This window comes from Pollachius pollachius (genome assembly GCF_949987615.1).
Source record: "Pollachius pollachius genome assembly, chromosome: 5".
NCBI classification, from domain to species: Eukaryota; Metazoa; Chordata; class Actinopteri; order Gadiformes; family Gadidae; genus Pollachius; species Pollachius pollachius.
Genome location: NC_136938.1, coordinates 19,862,439 through 19,878,104, shown reverse-complemented (window position 1 = coordinate 19,878,104; position 15,666 = coordinate 19,862,439). Strand labels below are relative to the sequence as shown.

Here is a 15,666-nt window from a genome sequence, read left to right as displayed (position 1 = left end):
TCACTATCATCACCGTCATCATCGTCGCACCTGCCACATCTTCCTCCTCCATCTTCCCTGTCCTCAGAGAGCGCTGAACTGACCTTAAGTAAAACGACTACATCTCCGCAAATTTCCACCACGTACATGACTCACAGTGGTTTGTTTTCCGCAGCATCACCGCTACCATCGTCTCTGACTGCATTGCCATCAGGTCTCATCAAGTCAGCCACCATGACGCCCACGCCGCCTGTCATTCCCGCCCGGTTCTCCACGGCGCCTCCGTCCTCACCAATCCCTCCCACTTTCGTCACTGCAGAAACGTACGGGACGAGGCAGCTTACCACGGGAACATCCAGAAAGCCGGGTCTCACCTCCCCTAAGGACAACCAGCCTGGTGGGACACCGGCCGGCGCCGTGGCTCCATCCGCGGAGTCTGTCGAGACAGCATCTCAGGTATCACCGCTGACCGCCCTGCAGGATGTCGCCACGACGACCGCCCCCCAACGGCCCGGCACCACAACAAGAACAGCCAGCACCGCTACGTCTTCCCCCGTGCGACCTACCGTTACCCCTCATCCACCCACCACCACCACCACCACCACCACCACCACCACCACCTCCACCACCAGCACTACTACTGCTTCTACCACTACTGCCTCTGTACCACCCTTCTCAGCCGCCACGAGAAGAACTGTGGCCACCATGACACCAAGGACTCCGTTCACCAGGAGGAACTTCACCCCCCACATCCCTAGGAGCGCTCCGCCCAGGGCGCCCAGCACCTACTCCCCCTTCACCACCCTGAGCTCCACCAGCTCCACCGCCGCAACCACCACCACAGAGGCCCCGCCCCAGCAGTGCAATATCACAGAGAAGATGTGGGTGAAAACAGGTAAGTCCCTTTGTCTCTGTGTCTTCGTTCTCGCTTTTGTAACTCCTGCGCCATTGCCCAGCATCATTTTTAGACATTCATTCGGGATACAGCGGTCTTTGCATAACTCGGTTATCAGCTCTTTGTGTCTCTATGTCTTCTCTCTGCTTCTCTCTCTCTCTCTCTCTCTCTCTCTCTCTCTCTCTCTCTCTCTCATTCACAGTTGTGTCCATCTATGTGAGAAGGAACCGTCTTGACAGCATCCAGCGACAGAACCTTCGCCGCGGGCTGAGCCAGGGCCTGCGAAAAGCTCTGAACGATAGCATGGCCCAAGCTCAGGTCTCACCCTTACTTCCCTTACCCATGAACTCTGCTTAAGTGCGGGGCAGAACAATTAAGCAATGGTGGAAATTGTATGTTTTGTCAATCAAACCACTAATCAAGGTCTTTTTTTATTCTTTCTTCACCAATGCCGGGATTTTTTTACTTTCGTAATAACTATAATCATAGCTCCATTATTATTAGCAAGCCAACTGAGGGCTTCCAACGTCCCCAGAGATAGGAACAATGAATAGCATTAAATTGCTTTTTTCATCAGAACCGACATTACAGGCGGATTATGGTTGACGAATGATATTCAAGCCACATCGTTTCACACAATGTATTGAAATTATCACACACTTTGGCCGAGGACTTTCATGTCGGTTATGCCAGGCAGGGGGCGAGGACTGATATAGAAATGAGGTTGACTTCCTGGGTCCCAGATGACAGGTGGGGAGATGTTACATATTTGCAGAGCGCATCAGGGTGTAGACCATGTCAAACCAAACTTTATCACCATCGATGGTCACATGTATATTAAAGGCGACAGTTACTTTAAAAATGTGACACAATCAATTCCGTCCGTCTCCATCACGCAGAGACACTGCACACAGAGCGTATTCATCAGAGATGTCATAACAATGCTCACACACACACACACACCGGCTTCGTTCTAATAAAATACGTTGGGGAAAAAAGCTTTCTCAGCGTTCTCCTATAGCCACGCTACTGCGGGAAAACACAAGCATGGCTAACACAATTACAATGCTCTGTGTGTGGATTAACTATTCATAAGAGCAACCATGGTTCCCCGCTGTGCCAAAATCATTCTCTGTCCAATAAGCTTCTAATGCACCCGTCCACAGCGAACCTTTGGATCAGAAACACCTCTTGGCTGGCGAATCCGTGATGAAATGGAGTCAATGAGAGGCGGAAATATGTGCTAGTGTGTGTGTGTGTGTGTATGTGTGTGCTTGTGTTAGGTGATTGATATGTGTACATGCGTGCATGTGTGTAGGGCTACTTTTTAGGTGAGGGAAGTGATGTGTTATGTGTGATGCTCGTGTGTGTTTGTGTGTGCGTGCGCTTGTGTGTATTCTATGTATAGGGGTTTATGTTAGGGTAGTGAAGTGATGTGCTATGTGTGATGTGTGGTGTTTGTGTGTGCGTGCCTTTGTGTGTGTGTGTCTGTGTGTGTTCTGTGACTGATAGAAGGACGGGAACATGGGGACGTTATATTAACTGGTACTTACTCAGATGTACTGGCCATGCCCTTCTTAATAGCTTGAATTTAATTTAGATGCAAAAACAAGCGCTAGATCTCAGTTGAAGGGCACAGGGATATGATTACTGGGCACATAAAACAGATTCTCTCACAGTCTCCTCGCAATGCTACTTGTCTTGGTATGCGAACATTTTAATTTCGAGAGAGGACATTTATATTTAATTTGTGTGTGTGTGTGTGTGTGTGTGTGTGTGTGTATGTGTACGTGTATGTGTTTGTGTGACTGTGTTTTTGCCTGTGTGTGTTTGTGTATGTATGGGTTTGTGTCGTTATGCGTGTGTGGGTGTGGGTGTCTTTATGTATGTGTTTGTGTGTTTGTTTTTTTATGAGGGGTGTATCAGATTGTTGTTTGGGAACTTCATTAGATTATCCTATGGCGGGAGAGAGAGAGAGAGAGAGAGAGAGAGAGTGAGAGAGAGAGAAAGAGGGAGAGAGAGAGAGAGAGAGAGAGAGAGCGAGAGAGAGATGAAGAGAGAGAAAGAGCCAGAGAGAGAGAGCAGAGGAGGAGAGGGAGACACAGAGAGTGAAAGCGGAAGAGAGATAAGAAAGAGAGAAGAGAGAGGGATCGAGGAAGAGAGACGCGAGAGGAAGAGAGACGATCGAGGAAGAGAGACATGAAATAAGAACCGAACACTGAAAGGAGTGAATCTCACTGTGACCTGTACGGTATGCGGTGGATGGCGAGAGGAGCGACTGAGCCGTGTTGAATGAATCCCAAGGCGATCTCTTCACACTACTGAGACACAACAGAGAGTGGGCATGCTTCCAGGTTGGGACTTCAGTGAAAGACAATCCATTGATGAAGGCTTCTCACAGGCCCAGGCTTGTGAGGAAGTAGCGATACCCTCCTCTCAGTAGCTCATAACAAGGTGGGATTGTGTGTGTGAGCGTGCTGCTGACGTTCCGATGCCAGCACCTCTCCCTACGAAGACTGAGGCCTCTCAATGTTGACAGGCTCCCTCACCATCTGTATCTCATGAGGACAGGCTCTTGGAGTTTCACTGTGCACACATGGAAACATGCCCACACAGACAAACAAACACACACATGCCTGTGGACAAACACACACACACACACACACACACACACACACACACACACACACATGCCGGAGGACAACCACACACACACACACACACACACACACACACACACACACACACACACACATACACATACCTGTGGACACACACAAACAAGCCTGTGGACAAACACACACACACAAACACACACAAACACATGCCGGCGGAAAACCACACACACACACACACACACACATGCACACACACACACACACACACACACACTCATGCTCACACACACACACACACACACACAAACCCGCCTGTGGACAAACACACACGCCTGTGGACAAACACACACAGACCCCCCTACAAACACACACGCCCGTATCCCTATTGCACAAATACCATAGTTTAAGTGGTTGGTTTTGCATTCAAATTATATCCAAGCTATTAACACTAAATACCAGCTTTTATAGCATCATCATACCACACTCCATCTATCAGTCACATAATAGATACACACACACACACACAAAGAAAAACACTCACACGTACGTATGCATGCACACACATACACACACTATTTCAAATGTGTACAAAATGCTTACAATTATGTGTCTGTGGAGTAAAACAAACTAAAACACACAAACACACTCAAATCCAAGCACACATAAATCCAGTGCTTGTTTCATGTTATCCAAGCTATGAACGCAAACAATCTGTTAATATAGCATCCATATACTACAGCCCCTCTGTCAGTCGCCAAACAAGCACACACACACACACGCACGTACGTGTGCATGCACGTACGCACGCACGCACATTCGTACCCACGTTCGTACGCACGCATGCACACATACACACACACCCTAATCCCTATGCAAACATAATCACACATACATTGCAACTCTGCGGCAGTATGCCTCTCACTACGGTGCTGTCACAGTTTGGGAAAGCATTTAGAGAGGAGCTCTCCATTCTGTAGCGTTCTCTCTCTCTCTCTCTCTCTCTCTCTCTCTCTCTCTCTCTCACACATATGCGCACACAGACACACATACACACACACTTAAACAATTGGCAGAGGTCATTTGTAAAATACATTATGGAAAGTACAAGATTGTCTTTGAGAATGAGAATGCAGTCTCTGGGAATCAATAAATTACAATTGGTCCAAACCTGTCCAGCTCCTAACCATTCATCTCTCTCTCTCTCTCTCTCTCTCTCTCTCTCTCTCTCTCTCTATCTCTATTGCTCTCTTGCTGTCTCTGTGTGTGTGTGTGTCTCTCTCTCTCTCTCTCTCTCTCTCTCTCTCTCTCTCGCTCTCTCTCTCTCTCGCTGTCTTTCTGTGGCTATCGCTCTCTCTTGGTCTCCAACCCCCTCCCTCTTCATCTAACATCATTTGCAGATAGTGCAGTGTTATGTTTGTGGTCTGACTGTATTAATAGGTTTCCACAGTAGCAAGCAGTAATGGTGTTCATTATTTTCATTCACGAGGCAACTCATTCACAAAGCAAACAAATATTTTAGCTACATGAGAGTCTGAATTAAATACAAGGCTGTGTTGACTGACCCAGAACTGTCCGTGATGTAGAGCTAGGTGTGTGCCTTGTACAATTTGTCCATACCATATGCACTACTAGCCAACCATCCTCCATTTTTATCTGCCCTATGCACCCAGTCCTGGTGTCATTGTGTAGACAGGCAGATCATTACCATATATGATTGATGGCCTATGCCTATTGATCCAACTAGAATAGTCTCTCACTCTTGCTCGCTCTGTCTCTCTCTCTCCCTTGCTCTCTCTCTCTCTCTCTCTCTCTCTCTCTCTCTCTCTCTCTGTCTCTATAACTCCCTCACTCCCTCTCACTATCTCACCCTCTCTCTCACTCCCTCTATATCTCTCTCTCTCCCTCTCTCTCTTAATCCCCCTCTCTCCCTTTCTCTCTCCCTCCCTCTCTTTCTCCTTCGCTCTCTTTATCTCCTCTCTCTCTCTCTCTCTCTCTCTCCTTCGCTTGCTCTCTCTCTTTCGCCTCCCTCTCTCACTCTTTCCTTACCTCTCTCTCTCCTCACTCTCTCCATCCTTCGCTCTCTCCTTCGCGCCCTCTCTCTCTCTCACTCCCTTCCCCCCTCTCTCTCTCTCTCTCTCTCCCCTTCGCTCCCTCTCTCTCTCTCTCTCTCACTCCCTTCCCCTCTGTCTCTCTCTCTCTCTCCCCTTCGCTCCTCTCTCTCTCTCTCTCTCACTCCCTTTCCCCCTCTCTCTCTCTCTCTCTCTCTCACTCCCTGTCCCCCTCTCTCTCTCTCTCTTTCTCTGTCTGTCTCTATAACTCCCTCACTCCCTCTCACTAGAATAGTCTCTCACCTCTTGCTCGTCTCTGTCTCTCTCTCTCCTTGCTCTCTCTCTCTCTCTCTCTCTCTCTCTCTCTCTCTCTCTCTCTCTGTCTCTATAACTCCCTCACTCCCTCTCACTATCTCACCCTCTCTCTCACTCCCTCTATATCTCTTCTCTCTCTCCCTCTCTCTCTTAATCCCCTCTCTCTCCCTTTCTCTCTCTCTCCCTCCCTCTGTCTCTTTCTCCCTTTGCTCCTCTTTATCTCCTCTTTCTCTCTCTCTCCTTCGCTTGCTCTCTTCTCTTTCGCTCCCTCTCTCACTCTCTCCTTACCTCTCTCTCTCCCTCTCTCTCTCCATCTTCACTCTCTCCTTCGCGCCCTCTCTCTCTCTCTCACCCCCTTCCCCCCCCTCTCTCTCTCTCTCTCTCTCTCCTCTCTCTCTCTCTCTCACTCCCTTTCCCCCCTCTCTCTCTCTCTCTCTCTCTCTCTCTCTCTCTCTCTCTCTTTCTCTCTCTCTCTCTCTCTCCCTCTCTCTCTCTCCCACTCCCTCTCTGACTGTGTCTCTCTACCAATCAGGTGGAGACTGTGTTCGGCTCTCCAAACATGACGGTGGCCTATCACGTCACCGGGGAGGGCGCGGTGTACACACCGGCCGCCGTGCTGGAAGGCCTGGGCTCCTACGGCCGTGATAGGCTGATTGCGGACCTTCGTCAGTACCTCCCCATGGTGACGGCCCTGCCCATCCCCACCGCTTTGTGGAGGCCCACTTCAGCCAGTGGCTTCCAGCTCCAGACGGGTCAGTGAAGACAGGAGACCGGATGAGATGAATGGGAAGGGGCAATACCAGGGACCTGCACGTTAGCTGTGTTAAGGCCATTTATTGTTACTTACATGTCAAACTTTTTCAATATTTTGGTCTCCTTTGTATTCACATCGAGCCTGATTTAAAATTCACTTCCACTCTTTTTGTGATCCGGTACAGCATTTTGTGATTGAAATGTATAATGTTTATTGTGCTGGCACGCCTTCCACTGAGAGCGGTATAATGAAGACACAATCTGTGCAATCTCACATTTTTCAGGACGTTTTTCTTTGTCACATGTTTGCTATAAACTTTCACCTGGGTCTAATGTTATGTTTGCAGATTCCAGAGAAATGTCATACATTAAGAAAATGATAAAAAAAATTACTTAACCCGTATTTGAAGTGAAGTGTGCATAGTCGAGTCTACACCATACTATGAAGCAAGAATGACAATGTGTGGGTATGCTCACAGTGAGAGAGAAAGAAAAAAAACCTTTGCACAATACACACGCAAACAAAACATAAAAAACGTATTCTACCTGGCTGGCTGGAAGCTATGTGTGTCTATCCTCTAAGAAGCGTCGAAGGGAACATATGCCGTTTGCTTCCCAGCCAGCAACAAAGCAATAACAAACCCCACAGCAGAAATCAACAACAGCACCCCACCGTCACAGGCCGGCGGTTGAACAGTGATATGGTTTGCCTTTCCAGTGCTGCGGTTCGTGGGCGCTGGGGATAATCCTCGGTCCTGCCGCTTCTCTCAGATGATGGAACAGAGGCTGGAGAACGCCTTCTCTGAAGCCCAGGCCAAGCACCTGGGGAGCCACAGCAAGCTCTCTGTTCAGGTACCTTAACCCCCCCCCCCACCCAAACACCTTGTAGGGTTTACATGAGTCAACTGTTGCCCATTTATTCTCCGTTCAACCCCTTCTTGGGAGTTGAGTGTGAAATGTGCGTTTTGGCGGTCTGCCAGGTAAAAGCTAAAACACGCTCCATAATTACCCGCATCACCCCCCTCCTTTTACAGTACTTGTTATTTTTTTATTATTTATCCGCTCCCCCTTTTTTAATGATCTCCCACTTGCATCCTTGGGTCTAATTGGACTGTTTGACATTAAAAGTAATTTGTATCAAACGGTCAAAGCAAGTGAACCATTAAAACACAAATGATGTTCAATCATTTTGTGTCTTAGTGAGTTGGATTCAGGTCGATATTCATGACCCTGGTTGCTCTTTATTGTAGGGTTTCTTGATTTATTTCAAATTGAGTAATCTCGTTATTCGTTGATACAGCTTCAAAGACCTTTGATTGCCTTTCATGGTGGCCTCTTGTCTTTGGTGTTCAGTCATTTAAACAAAATGTTAATTTCCGTCTGAATTATGCCTGTCCGCCTTCACCAACTCCAACACTTTTGTGCACATCCAGGAATTCCACTTCCTTTGGTAGCTTCTCCTTGCAAATTGTAGGCCTTCAGCTTCGGGGACAGCATGCAATTGAACTGAACTTGGTGCCCACAAATTCCCTTTGCTATAGTGATTAGAAGCTCATGCTAATAAGTGTGCCAGTGCTTTCCCAACTTTAGGTTTTACATTCATTTAATACAGCGTATTCTTTTTCTGGATTCCCCTGCCGCAATTGTCATCTTAATTGTTATCTTATCCCTTTCTTTCCTACAATTTCTTATATAAAGCCAGTTTATTTTTGTCAAATGATCACTACCTTAGTAAATCAAAGGTACTTCCAGACACCTAAGATGGCAATAGATATGTATTATTTTCGTTCCTTTTAGTTCATTTTAGTTTCTCGTCTATATACTTATTCATTTGGTTCCACCATGGTTCCTTCTAGATTCATATTCCTTTGTTTCCACCCTGGTTCCTTCTAGATATGTATTATTCTGATTCCTCCCTGGTTCTTTCTAGATTCATACTCCATTGGTTCTGCCTGGTTCCTTCTAGATTCATACTCCTTTGGTTCCACCCTGGTTCTTTCTAAATATGTATTCCTTTGGTTCCCCCCTTCTTCTATCTACACATCCATGTTATCCAATGGAGATGTGTGTTCCTGGTAAATGCGTATCCACGTGGTTCCTCAACCCCTCTGTCTCCGTCCAGATGCTGAGGGTCTCCCCGGTGTCCCGGACCCCTGCCGTGTCCCTGGTCTACAGCGTGAGGAATGGCTCCGTCTTCCTCAACGGCACCACCGCCTCCAGCCTGCTGGGTCGTCTCACGGCCGAGCTGGTGGGCTACTACCTGTTCTACCCCCCACTCGTCATCGCAGAGCGTGAGTCTTTCATCTATATATATATATATATTTATATATTGTATATACAGTGTATATATATGTATACATATTTATTAGTGCTGTCAAGCGATTAAAATATTTAGTCGCGGTTAATCGCATTAATGTCATAGTTAACTCGCGATTAATCGCACATTTTTTTCTATTCTAAATGTCCCTTGATTTCGGGCTGCTAGCCTTTTAGTGAGATCAGAGAGTGTTGAGAAGGACAGTAAGAAGAGAGACCCGCAGTGAATCCAAACCGGTCCACTTGACATCGGGTAGGTGCATGACAGCGGTAGGCCTACCATAAAACTTCAATAGCCCGGGCTTCTATTTGTTTCAATCACTGAACTTTTGAACAAAACTCTTGCTCAGCAAAGATGAGAAATACTATAACATTTATTATTTAAACCAGTATGAATATTCCTACCGTACGTAGGCCAAAACACATTACCAGGCTATCGAATAACGCCTGCACACACACACACACACACACACACACACACACACACACACACACACACACACACACACGGTGGCAGAGTGGTAATCGGGAGAGTCGGTGGGCCGTTAACGTTTCGGGGCCGTCTGGCTGATTACTGCGGGATAACAATATTCTATTTATAAAAGTTCCTTGCAGCGCCGTCCGGCAGCCTGAGCTGTGCGCCCGCAACCTCTCACTCAGACGCAACAAACTGTCAACGTCACAACCAAGTCGATTTTGTCTAGAGGGGAGTTACTGAGCGGCCCCTCCCTAAGTGGTACAGCCCAGGTGGGCCTTGAACTGCGATTGGTCAGAAAGACGTAACAGCATTGAACTCTCGTGCAGGCTCGAACAGAGTGACACCCAAACACAAACACACACTTTTAAGGAGGTTTTCATCCGCTCCGTATCCTTGCTTGCCCCAACAAGTTTGTGCGGCGTGCTTGTTGTTTTGTTTCCGGTGTAGCTAGAGCCGGTATGGTGTTGTAGTTTTTCTAACATGACTAGTTGTTGCTAGACAGCAGGTGAAAAAAATACAACGTTTGCCAAGCCAAAAGAGCGTTAATCACACGATAAAAAAAATGAATGCCGTTAAAATTGGTTTGCGTTAACGCCGTTAATAACGTTAAACTGACAGCACTAATATTTATATACATACATATACATTTTATTTAAACCTGTATTGACCATTGGAGAGCACAAGAGTGTTCTAGAGGATGGTTTATAGACAGTCTAGATATAATACAGCCAACGATGAAGAATACCCAGTGAGTCCATAATTGTTTTAATAGAATGATGAGTTCATCATTCATCATTGAGTGAGCAATTGAATTGTGAAAATTTGGTTTGATTTCCGAGGAATAGGCAAATAAGGATGACTATATAATATTATAACTCAAACTCTAGTTCTTATTCCAAAAGCGCCTAATATACATACAAAATAAACTATGAAATGTCTCCAATAATACCTAGGCTTCGACAATGACATATAATGTAATAAATATTATAGACATTTATACAACAGTTGGTTCCGACCAAGTAATTTGATAGGACAAGAGGCATTCCATGAGCGCTGATAGAGTAACAGCACTGGGACATTTAACTATATGTTCTATGTAATGGAAAAAGTACAGTGAACCGGTCATTATCACAAAAGTATCCCCGACAGGGTAATACAGAACACAGACCCAGGCAGAGAGGTCTTGAATCACACTGAAGGGTTTTATTGCATTTGCAAAAAAGAAAATCCATTCTGCTAGATTGTAAGGTTGGAGATAGCCTTCATAGCAATAGGCTCGTATAGCAGTGGTCTGCTGTTCAGAAATAACAGACTGCTAAACGCCCGAATTGACCGCTCAGAATCGAGTATTCAACAAAGCAGTGGAATAAAAAATCGTTATCCATTCTAATCTACGATTTAAACCATTACATTCGATCGTTATTTTAGATTGTAACCAAACCACTGCAAAGGTATGCATATTTTCACAAATACATCATTTGAGTTGAATAATGAAATGAATGATGGTCAGGAGTGGGAAAAGGTTAGGAAAGAAGCCCAAAACAACGGCGCTGTAGACCCATCGGAATCACACCAGAGAGAGGAACTGTGAGGAACTGTGAACAGACTCTTACTTTACTGGTTGCACAATAAATGAAAAACATACAAATCAATTTACATGATAAGGAGATGTTGCCCCGCGGCAACGTGTAGAACCACACAAAGTAGTAAGCTAGCGTACAGGAAAATGTTTACATGTTGCTTGGCAATAGTCAAGTCCCAGTCCGGGTGTGGAACTATTTGTTTTGGCGGAACCGAATAAATGATTCAATAAACAAGCAAATCATAATCTGTCGTTGCTTATTACTGTTAACAAATAAATGATCGCTTGTAGGACTATTGTAAAAAAAATCTTTGGCGAGAGAGAGGGAGGGAAAAATGAACGAGCCTATGAACGAAGTTTAGCCATGCAGATTTTCAGTATAAGAGCACTCCCTCATGGGCGATATTGGTTAAATAATTCAAGTATTCTAATATACTACTTATGCAAGGAAAAGTCTTAGAAAAGTATCAGTTTAACTGTGTACCGGGCCACATGATACATTTTGGCATTGCGCCTGTGTAGACACATACACATCCACAGATGTGCATGTGTGTCACACATTACAGGCTTACGGTGGCGTAGGGGGAATCTGTGATCTGGAGAGACATCTCCAGTACTTCTTAATGGCTTTCTGAGGCAGTGGCCCCACAACCAAAATTCTTTGGGAGTCTCTGAAATGCAGATGATTTAGAGCAGTCCACAATTCTTAGGCTTCTCCTGTCAAAGAGAGGATGTGGAGTAATTGTTGGGCTCAAGCATCCTGCTAAAAGCAATAGGTAGAAGTAGTAGTAGTAGTAGTGGTAGCCGTAGTAGTCACATTATTCCAATATGCTGTCTATTTTCTTCTCCAAACCAGGGAGTAACAAACGTAAACAAATCTCACAGAACCCCCAAACCCAGAACACACACAGGTCCTCCTAAATAATTTGACCTATTCTGACCTTCTTCTTCTGCCGTGAACATGATCTTGTTCTAGGGGAGTGGCATAGCTAAGCAGCTACGTACCTACGTTCCAGCTGGTTGCAACCCAAGGACACATTAGCATGGGGGGATGCTCCATGTCACCCTGGGCCCTCATAATGAGGGATGGCTCTGCTACTCACTAGGCCCCTAACTCCACCCCCCACTGCTTCCCACCCCCCCCCATCCCCGAGTGGATGTGTAGTGATTATCTGGGTTCTACTGCATGCAGGCGGGATGGTGAAGCGACATGACTCCCAGATGAAAGGTCCTCGATGTCTCAAGGTCCCAAGTCGACCTGAAGGCGTGATGGAGCTATGGCGACTCACCCCTTAAATACTCCTTTCAGCACCAGAAAAGGATTGAGATTAACAAAAAGGGCAGTAGTAGTGAGCGAGACTACTGTTAAACATCTTCCTTGTATATGTGAAGCCGAGAGATAGAAAGACTGTTTGTCATTCCACATTAAATGTAAGTCAAGTGAAGGCAAATGTATTTGGGTGCCCCATCATCAGTTATGGTCGCGAGGGGATTAAGGTCGTAGCTCATGACAAGGTCACAGAGATCGTTCCGGAGAATAGTGTCAGGAAGCAAGGAGAGCGTTGCTCTTAAAGATAATACGTTGGGTCGTGTTGATCTTTCCATGCCGCTAGGAATATTTTGCACTTTTCTGACAACAATGTTCCCAGGGGCCCTGCCATATGTTGGCTGTTTTCCTGCTTCACAGCCTTTTATCATAGTAAAACATAATGTGTGTGTGCATCTGTGTGCGTGTGTGAGTGTGTGTGCCTGTTTGCATGTGTGTGTTGGAGTAGGGTACTCGTATCACCCCAGGCCTTGTTTTAGTGGCGCTAAATTCCATTATCCCATACTTGTTCAATTGCTTGTGATGTGCACTTTACAAAGCTGTTCACCTTTTTCCCATTCTTTCTCAAAATAAAGGGTCTGATTAGTTATGTGAGAATGGTGTGTGTGTATGTGTGTGTGTGTGTGTGTGTGTGTGTGTGTGTGTGTGTGTGTGTGTGTGTGTGTGAGTGTGTGTGTGTGTGTGTGTGTGTGTGTGTGTGTGTGTGTGTGTGTGCGCGCGTACATACGTCTGTTTGCTTACGTGCTTGTGTGTGCATGTTGATGTATTCTGGTTGTCAGACAATACTGACAATTTCAATACATATTGTAATTGTACTATCTCGACAAGGTCCTGATGAATAGTTTGTATCTTTTTCATATCAATTTATTCTGGAAAATATCAAGGCTGATGTGCAGCATTGTGTTCTTTGTGCTTGCAGACACTCGTTTTCAATCTTAGTGGATGTTGAGCTGTTACCCGAGCCCTCATTAAAACAACTAGTGCTCGTGTCAAATCACACAACTGATTAGCATTCCACAAGATTATATCTATGGGGTCATATTAAAGCAGTTCTCCAGTGTCACTGTTAACATGCTGAAGATCCCTGTCCTCTATGTGTGAATGTCTTTATGTATGGGGGACAACATATGTATCTGCTGTATGCATGTCTGTTTTTATTCATGTACAACAAAAAATGACAATACAAAAAAAATACATTACCCATTTATTTTTTATGTTTTTATTTATATTTCTTATTTATCTGTTACTATATCTTTTATCCATATTGTTGCACTTAAAGATTATTACATTAATTGTGTTTACTCAAATGATTCTTTAACCTTTTGGGTTATATCGTCATTGTTGAATGCACTTATTGTAAGTCGCTTTGGACAAAAGCTCCAGCTAAATAAATGTGTTGCGATGTAATGCATCCATGAATGTCAATTTGGCTGCCTGTCTGTATGTCTACCTGTCTTTCTTTGTCTCCTCCTTTGGCCTGCCCGGTCTGTTTTACGCAAGCATGGTTACATGAAGCGGTGAAGAGTTCAGGCATCAGGGCAGCTCATCACACATCCCTTTTGCTTTCCAACAGACTGCTTGAATACCTCTGTCAACCCATTTTTTCACCTCTGTTCTCAAGGTCCATGAGAAACGTCTAAATGGAAGTCTTGAAAATAAAAAAGAAAGCTTGCAAAGTCTCAATGTCAAAAGCCACCAGATATTACAAAACGGAGAACTTAGGAGCAACAAATTTGATTCTCAAATAATTGGCTTTATATTCAATAAATGATGTGATAAAGCAACACCCGATTCAAAATGATAAAACGTTTGGTTCATCTGAATGATACTACTAAGCATTGGAATGCTTATTATTGAGACTAAAACTCTGGATGTCTGGAGGATTCTAATTCATCCGTCTGTTGTTTTTGTACTGTCTTACAGCACTTGAATACCACAATCTAAACTCCTCCATCGCCACAAGAGACTTCTGGGTAATCACAGGTGAGATTGGATTAATATTTTAAAATGAACAGCAATTGAATTAAAGTGATAAAAGTCTATTGCATTTATTTTTATTTTGCAACATTATTTACATACACATCACCAACCCACAAGAGATGTATTTAACATCTATGTAAATTGTCTTTACGACGAGTTCTGATCGAATGACTCATTCGCCTCGATCAATAGTGATCGACTCATTTTTGTAATTGGATTGAACCCAGCAGCAGCCTGAATGAGAATACTATCATTGGACTTGCTATCGACTGAATCTGTAAGATGTTAATCTTCCTTCCAAACAATTAGACAGAGCCAGTTAATGGGTATTGAAACTCATTGTTGCTTTAACAGTTTGTCTTACTTGTCACTCTCGCATTTATTGAAGCAGCTGTCCAAGATACACATCATTAAGATCTACGCTAGTCATTCTTATAAACGGAACATAGGCCAAAACAATAACACAAATTGTATTTTTCATAAATTATAAGTATAAGAGTAAGCCTTGCACTATCTTCTACAATAGTGCACTATAGTGCCACTATAGTGGAGTGATGTCTTTGTGGGGAGAGGGAAGGGGGACTTTGCATGTCCCTGTTTCTTCCAATAGGAGTGGATGCCCCAACTTCCTGGTAATGAAGTGCTTCACCCGATTTAGTGAAGGACTGATTCAACAGTTGGCCAAATCGTACACGTTTGCACCTTAACCCCTCCCTTATCTTTTACTGATAAAATACAAAAATCCCATCTCTCTCTAAATTACTTTGAATTAAATCGTAAGTAATGAACAAATACAAAAAGTATTTAATTGTCAGCTTCTTTGTCTTTGCCTTATTTTTGACATACATGTTAAAGACCCCACAGCAATATAACCATATGTGTGGACGCGGGTCACCCAGTCTTCTGTCTAATGCAGGCTGGGGGGGGACTCCCACATCATCAGTTCCTGCAGCTCTTAACCCTGCACTTACTCACAGGAGTGGCCCTATCTAGTCAAGGTCATGTCCTGGGTAATGGGATCTGCTCGCTCCATGAACATGATATACACACAACATAGAGTTGTGTTGTTTCTAAACCTGGAGAACCTCAACCTCACACTTTTGGAGTTGTTGAGAGAGAGGCGAGAGACAAGATAGAGAGAGCGAGAGACTATTACTGGGTAGCATCTTTAAATAAACACACACTCACACATACCGACACGGACATGCACCCGAGCAGCAGCCAGGCATTTGCATCAGCCTGAGGACATATGCTGGGTTATGTCAGAAGCAGAAAGCCTTAGCTCTTCCTTGATGTGCAGTGCTGCTCAGCCGGACCGCCACTAATCCTGACTTTTACCTTCTCTTCCCCTTGGGCCAGATCTGTACTTTCTCTG

General features: G+C 44.8%; 1 protein-coding gene across 1 annotated transcript in view; it reads left to right on the top strand.

The window, feature by feature from the left end:
- The window catches only part of LOC307075830 (UPF0606 protein KIAA1549L-like), a gene marked incomplete at both ends in the record, with an annotated part of 59,593 nt that overhangs the window by 24,375 nt on the left and 19,552 nt on the right, over positions 1-15,666 (top strand). Inside the window, 6 exon segments of the mRNA XM_079736540.1 lie at positions 299-874; positions 1,077-1,192; positions 6,388-6,607; positions 7,327-7,460; positions 8,731-8,899; positions 14,235-14,294. Coding sequence (XP_079592666.1) covers positions 299-874; positions 1,077-1,192; positions 6,388-6,607; positions 7,327-7,460; positions 8,731-8,899; positions 14,235-14,294 — 1,275 coding nt within the window.